The sequence below is a fragment of the Aptenodytes forsteri genome, unplaced genomic scaffold (assembly GCF_000699145.1).
Source record: "Aptenodytes forsteri isolate BGI_AS27 unplaced genomic scaffold, ASM69914v1 Scaffold8, whole genome shotgun sequence".
Lineage (NCBI taxonomy): Eukaryota > Metazoa > Chordata > Aves > Sphenisciformes > Spheniscidae > Aptenodytes > Aptenodytes forsteri.
Window position 1 is genome coordinate 5,155,512 of NW_008796218.1, and position 7,722 is coordinate 5,163,233.

The following is a 7,722-nucleotide window of genomic DNA, read 5'->3' on the forward strand; positions in this document are numbered from 1 at the left end:
GTCGGGGTGGTTGAAGTCCCCCATGAGGACCAGGGCTTGTGAGCGTGAGGCTGCTCCCATCTGTCTATAGAGGGCCTCATCCGCTCGGTCTTCCTGGTCAGGTGGCCTGTAGCAGACCCCCACCGTAACGTCACCTGTCCCTGCCTTCCCTTTAATCCTGACCCACAAGCTCTTGGTCTGCTCCTCAACCATCCCCGGGCAGAGCTCCATGCACTCCAGCTGGTCATTGACATAGAGGGTGACACCCCCTCCTCGTCTCCCCTGCCTGTCCTTCCTAAAGAGCCTGTATCCCTCCATCCCAACACTCCAATCATAGGAGCTATCCCACCACGTCTCCATGATGCCAATAAGGTCGTAGCCCTGCAGGTGCGCACATGTCTCTAACTCCTCTTGTTTTTCTTGCTAAGCATTGTTTTCATCCACTGAAAAAGTCATGTTGAAATTCAATGTCTCTAACTCCTCTTGTTTTTCTTGCTAAGCATTGTTTTCATCCACTGAAAAAGTCATGTTGAAATTCAACGTTTCCTTGCACTCCTCTTTACTATCATCTTAAACTATTCTTTCAGCTCTCTCTCCACATGGTTTCATCCTGGAAAAATGGGTGAGATTCCAACAAAATATTCTATGGCTGTAGCCTCCTGTGGCCTGCCCTCCCTTCTCATTTGGCAGGCAGAAGTTTCTCATCTGTTTTCCTCCACAAGTTTTTGCATCAACAATAGAACAGACCACATCTCCCAGTTTCCCTGCCTGTAATCCTTATCTTTGCACAAAGTACAAGATTTACTCTTTTCCATCTTCAGCAACTAGTTTCTGAACACCAGATGTGATAGTTACAGTTGGCTTTGTTCAGTGATTTGTTTGAATGATGGTAAGGCTGCATGAAGTTTTCATTTTTAGGTATCAGAAAACCAAAACAGGAGGAAAAAAGCTTTTTTAAAAATATAACTTTCCTATCAAATGTCAAAGCTTTAACAGAATTCCTGCCCTCCCCAGTTCTGGTATTTACTCATGACATGAGAGATACTCTAATGTGGATTCTTAGAGTTCAGCTCACACTGCAGACTTGCCCAGTGTTAGGGCATATTTGATAGGGTCTCTTCACTTCCCATTCACCTTTTTTCATAAAACTTCCTGGAATTTGATATCTTTGAAACTTCTAAGGCCATAGTATTCAATCAGTTCAGTTGGTCAAGTTCAACTATTAGGATGGTACTGTCAGGCACATACATGCACACACATACATTGTGTCAAAAGATGAGTCTTTTCCTCAGGAAAATATACCTGACTCCTGTAATTCTCTTCCCTTTCATATTTAACCTCACAAAGTACACTGTTGACGAACCACAGCGTGGAGGCTGTCCTCTTTGCCATTCTAGAGACCCTCCTGGAAACCTTTTGTTCCTCATCTCTTCAATTTTCTTTCATAAGTTTAAAATGTCTTCCTAGTCAAAGCTGAAAATTAGTACTTTATCCCATTTAGCCTGTTAGTTTTCTTTGACGCAGTCAATCACACAGTTCTTGGAACTTTCTCTCCCAGCTTCCTCCATTTCTTTCCTACTGGCGCTCTGGTCACTCCTATAATATGCCACCCTCACCTTCCTCCAAATTTCTCCAGCACTTCCACAGCAGTTGTCTTTGATCTCCTTCCTTTCTCCTTTCATGTTTCCTTTCCAGGAAACCACACCTGCAGAAACAGTCAACCCCCTTTGCGACACTGATGACTTACAGACATGTTTTCCTGCTTTTAGCGTACTCTTTCTGTCCAGAACATGAACTGCCACCAAGTCTTGGATATCTAAAAAACAGCTTAAGGAAAACGTAGCTAACAGAGTTCTTAACTGCACTCAGTCTCCCTAATAGCATTCTTTGCCATTCTCTGTGAACCACTGTATGGTCCTGGTGGTCACTTTGCCAGAGGATACCATCTTAAACTCTGACCTCTCTACATGTCTCTATGGGCAGACCATGCTCAAATCATCCTTTCTTTGCAGTATAATAATTCAAGAATATAAGTTCAGGATGGAAAAAAAAGAAGAAAAAAACGAAAGAAAGAAAAAAGGATGCAATTCTTAGTAAGAGTCTTCTCATTTCACATTTCATCTAGCGCAAAACATTTTGTCAAGGTCAGAGAGGACCAGACAAAACCAGTATAATCCTACTCATCCGAAACATGGTTGCAAAAACAGTTTTCCAAGACTGTTGCTTTCAGCATGTAATCCTTCTCTTTGTATATTGCCCACACTCAGTTGCATCCCATTGAAATTGATTACATTCACAGCTCAACACACCCACATTTCTACCTTGATTTTCCCCATAAGACAAACAATAAAAACCCAAGAGATACGAAGATTCTGTTAACAACAGAAACATATCTTGACATACAGGTACATTTGTGGTAAGTCATTGCAATCATTAGAGGAAAACTTAAAATTTCAAAGAGCTAGTTTGTCAAATACATAGCAAGAAGAGCTACCTTTTATGTTATTGGCTGCAATCAACAGGTAAAGGTTCACATGTTTCTAGGCTGCAAACAGTATCTGAATTGAACAATTTTAAGACACTGTAAAACTGCACTAGTAAGTTTATACCCTGAGTACTTAAGGACAAAGTATAATTTGTCTGTAAAACACATATTAACAGACAGCTTCTGCACTAGAAAGTTTATACCCTGAGTACTTAAGGACAAAGTATAATTTGTTTCACAAATGGGTGACAGACACAGATATAAATTGTCTCAGCAAATAAGGAACTGCATTAATTTCAAGTTACATAAATATTTTAGACTCTTGAAATCAAGTCCTGATCTTCCTAAGGTAATACATCAAAGGTACGAGATAGCTTGGAACAGAAACTGGGGAGAGGTGGTGGTCAATCTAACAACCTAACCACAAGACAGTTCTTCCTGTAATTAGCAGAGCGCAACATGAAAGCAGTCTTTATCCATGAAATATCCCAGCTTTCCTACATGTTTGAACCTAGTCAGGTAACTAGGAAAAGTATCAGCTCTGTCTGCAGACTGTTTTGGACACATATCCTGTATATTTAATTAGGAAGGCCTATTCTTTACTCAAGGAAAAACATGAATTTTAGAAATCACATATTCTTTCTGGATTCTGAGAAGTTGCTATGTATGAGTTCCTACACACAGTTATTTGCTCTCATATACATGTTCACCACCATGTTAAAGAAAAAAAAATATTTTACTACAAGATTTTTCAGGATCAGGACATAGAGTATTTACAAGATCTGCAATACTGACAAGCACCTTTTAGATTCCTAATTCTGATTTGGCTTTCATGCAGAAAAAAAAATAATTAAGTGCTAAATATGCAACAGTCAATGTAGATAAATCCTATGATACCAGCCAGGGTAGGTACAGCTAACAGATTAGCATCCGATTAATACATGCAATCAAAACATCATCTACATGAAATCTGTAATACCAATCAATACTGCAGTCATACTGCTAATAAGCAATTCCCTTCTAGGTCCAAGATGAATACTGAAGGAAGAATACAAAAAGCCTGCTTACTGCTAAAATCATATGAATTTCTGTGAGCAGGAGAAGTGTTAATATAGTAGAGTTCAGAAAAGACATTGCATTTGCATAATTTTTAGCCTTAATTTTAGTCATATTGCTTCCTTCTATGTGTATTTATATATTTTGATAATAGCATTTAAGTATACTCACATAAAAATTTAAGGATATAATCTATTCAAGACTCTTTCCTCCCACCTCAAACTGCTAGCCACATGTACTGCAGAAAAGCCACACACAGCATAAATTTGTAGACTTTGGTGGCTAAAGTAAGCATGGATACTCATATAAAAGGTAAGAATAAAGGTAATCTAATTTTATCAACCTTCCAGCATTATAGTTACCCTACCTGTTCAATTACAGAAAGCAATAATCTATTTGTCATAAGGATTGCTCAAATTAGAAAGCATTTATAGGATCGTGCTCACAGGGCCTCTTTCCACTTCTACCCCAGAAAACAGTGATAGCTCCATCCAGTTCCAGCGTGCACACACTACTGGTTGCACATACCTGTTCCCCCCGACACACACCCTCCATCCACACAGACCCCTTAGAATTGTTGGCTTGTGAGCTTATTAATGAAAAAAACAGTCACCTCAATATAATTATTTTCTCATGTATTTAACTAGACAGAGAGTCGGGCCTAATTTCAAATCAACAAGTAACTGAAAACTTAAGCTCAATACTAGCATTCCCTATTTTCCTCAAAGAGTAACTAAAATCTACACAAGAGTAAAGTTTTTCACAATGAGAACAATCAGGTATTGGAGTAATCTCCCCAGGGAAGTGGTGGATTCCCCAACATTGGACACTTTTAAGATTCAGGTGGACAGGGTGCTGGGCCATCTTGTCTAGACTGTGCTTTTGCCAAGAAAAGTTGGACCAGACGATCCTTGAGGTCCCTTCCAATCTGGTATTCTATGATTCGATACATCTGTCTTTTTTGTTCTTATGTACCGCTGCTTGCAGAGGTTCATGAAAACCTCTACATACAAGAGGTTCAAAACAATCATACAAAATACATCTAATAGAATCACAATAGCAACTTAGCTCTCATTCATCAAAGTATTCCTGTCTTGGTGGACCTGCAGGACATTCCTTGTACTCCACTGATCTTCCTGACAACGCTCATTAAACTCACTCTTAAAATACTAATATTGGAAAAGAATCATTGGAATATTTTATAAAGATCTGCAAAACATGCAATCAGTCCTTAAAGATAATTCACATAATAAATGCTCTCTGAAAAGCACTAAGTGCATACATTCCTTCTGTTTCAAGGAAGCAATATAAAAACCTTGTAGTGTTTATTCAAATAAAGTCACATGTTATGGGCTTACTTCTCTCCCCTGCCCAAACAATTGATGTCTTATCAGCTCTGCAATGTCTGATCTCTCTCCAAGTCAGACAGATCAGAGGATTTAACCTGTGTTATCCTTATAAAATCACATATAAAATACTGCAAAGAACATATATCTATGAATCCCATTTAAACTGTGCTTAATAAAACACAAATATTTATTGTAAAGCATAATAGACTATTAGGAAAATAAAGACCTTCAGATCTCTCTGTTGTTTCTGTTCACTTCTAGTGATAACAAAGATATTAAATTCTGGAAGTCTACCAAACAGTTACATTTTATTATGAACAGGTATGATTTAAGTACTGCCAATAAATTCTATGTATTTAGTTATGGTTGACATTTATAGTGTTACTTAAAGAATAATAAATGCCTTAACTTGAAATACACACATGCCTTTAGGAAGTGAGCCAAATATCAAAGGAAGCATTTAGTAACTTGCATAAGAACAAATATCTTCTATCATCTAGAAAGGTTAATGAAAACACATTTTCTGAGGTTTTTGAACTGCAGACAAATGCGACCGAAAAAAAGAGCATTTACTATCCAGAAGGGAACAGAGAAAGTAAATTATTATACGATATTCCCTACATACCTTAACTGCTAGTACAATATTTTAATGTTTCTTTCATAGCATACATTAGATAATTTGAAACTTATTGAATGAGTTATTTCTGAAGCCTGTTACAGCATACTTGCATTTTAACCTTTTATGCAAAAACAATTACCTCTGTATTATACTATTGTGCAAGCGCAGGGAAAGAAATGCTCGAAAACTACTCCACCGTTTCAGATTCACCTCGTATTTGCTCAGACCTATTTCACAGTCAATCACAAGAAGTGCATTACGGAATACATGTCAAAGCAAAACCAGAAAATTTCATTTAGTACCCATGAATTTCCGCCACAACAGTAGTAGATGGGGGATCCTACAGCAACAATCACTTCCCAGAAACTGTTCACTTGCACGTTTATTAAATACACTCCCCTTATTCTCCCTCCTATAACGGGCTGATAATCCGCTTGCAGCAGCCTCGGGCCAGTTCCACCGGCAACACAACTCGATGTTCCTGCAGTTCACGTGCAAGTTCCCAAATAAAAACAAACTCCCCACCCCCCACCAACGGGGGGTTGCGCTACAAAAAACAAGACTCATTGAAAAGTTTTCCGGGAGGCAGAAACCAACAGAGTTCCATTCAAGAAAACTAAGCGTTTCGGGCATCCCTCCAGGCTCTACTGAACAGCCCTCTCTTCAGTAAAAAGAAGTTTCTTAAATCCCATCAACCCAAACCTAATGTTAACTTATGTGGAGCGAGGAAAAGAGGGTGAGAGGGAAAGAGAGAAACGAGAGACAGTAATCTGCAAGGCAGAAGGACAGCTGCCACTCAAACAACGCCAACATTTGATAAATAATATCCCTCAAAACCTGATATTTCTTTAGCACTTGGCAATCATTTTGTCGATAGAAAGCGGGAAGTGCCAAGCAGCTAGAAAGCTATGGTTTCTTTCTCTCGTAAAGTCTGCCAGAAGCGGAGGAGGTGGTGGGCTTTGGAGAAGAAACAATCAAAATAACAAGGTAGCTGATAGCTGAAGATGTTTGGTTTGGGGTTTTGTTTCAATCAATAAGAACTACTTTTTAATATTTAAGATCTTATGAAAAGCGAGCAAGCCTTCTGTCCTATAGCAAATACATTATTATGTTTTAGCTTCTATACAGACATAAAGGATTATATCGATTCTGCAGAACCGAGTTGAGAAACCCGCTATTTCGTCCATTCCTCTAACAGGAGTTTGACAGCGGACATCCAGCACAGACATATACAGCAGTTAGGAAAAGCGAGTGGCGCTCATTCCTCAGAAAGTTTCTCCCTCCGGTTTCGGAGACACCTACCTGCTCTCTGGAAATGCAAGGCAACGAGGGTCTCCTAAACATTTTGCAGCTGCCATAGTAGCTGGCCGAAGTTTCCCCTAAGGATACGCAGCTAGATCTCCTCCTGGGTCTGATCACAGGCACTTTTTCCTCCACGCTGGGGAGCCGTGGGTGGTGATGATGCTGGTGGTGCACTCCTCGGCTCTGAGCCGAGAAGATGCCGTGCTCCACGCCACAAAGCGCCAGGAGGCAGCCTGCCACCCCGACCGAACCGGCAAGCAGCGGTCTGAGGGCTGGGGGGAGCGAGTGAAGGCTGGTGAGCGACACCAGCCACACCAGGCTGGAGAAGACCAAAACGAGGAGGCTCCGGCGCAACTTCAGGGAGCTCTGCAGCAGGGTCAGCGCTGCCACCGAGCCCAGCACTGTCAGGAGCCTACCTAGGACCATCTGCGGCTCGGCGGGGGGCTGGGACTCCTCTTCGTGCCCCTCCCCGGGCAGCAGCCACTGCAGCGCCACAAAGTCCCCCGAGTAGCAGCACACGGGAAGCGCCAGCAGCCACCAGCGGGTCGTGCCGCCGCCGTGCTCCCCGCGCCTGCCGCCCGCCAGGTAGCAGGTGAGGAAGAAGAAGGCACAGGCGATGCTGAAGAGGGGGCTGAGGCAGCGGGACAGGCACAGCAAGGCGTGCAGCGGCCGGGGGCTCCGCCAGCTGCTCCCGTCCTGCTGGCCCCCGGCGCTGCCCCGGCCGTGAAAGGCCAGGAGCGAGAGGACAACGGCGGTCAGGGCGCCCAGGCTGAGCAGAGCCCGGCAGGAGGAGGAGGCGGCGGCGGCGGTAGGGAACAGCAACAGAGAGAGGAAGCTCTTCGGGGGGTCCTGGCTCAGGGGGGTCGCGCAGCTCTTCACGTAGCCGTTCCGCAGGCTCTCAGGGCTGCTTCCGCTGCCGGGCGGGAGCCCGA

The 7,722-nt window shown here is 42.3% G+C and overlaps 1 protein-coding gene across 1 annotated transcript in view; it reads right to left on the reverse strand.

Annotated features, from left to right (window-relative positions):
• Window positions 1-7,722, reverse strand: part of PDE3B (phosphodiesterase 3B) — a 109,686-nt gene that overhangs the window by 100,951 nt on the left and 1,013 nt on the right. Inside the window, exon 2 of the mRNA XM_009288896.1 lies at window positions 6,791-7,703. Within this exon, the coding sequence (XP_009287171.1) occupies window positions 6,791-7,703 (913 nt within the window). The remainder of the gene's footprint in view (window positions 1-6,790; window positions 7,704-7,722) is intronic.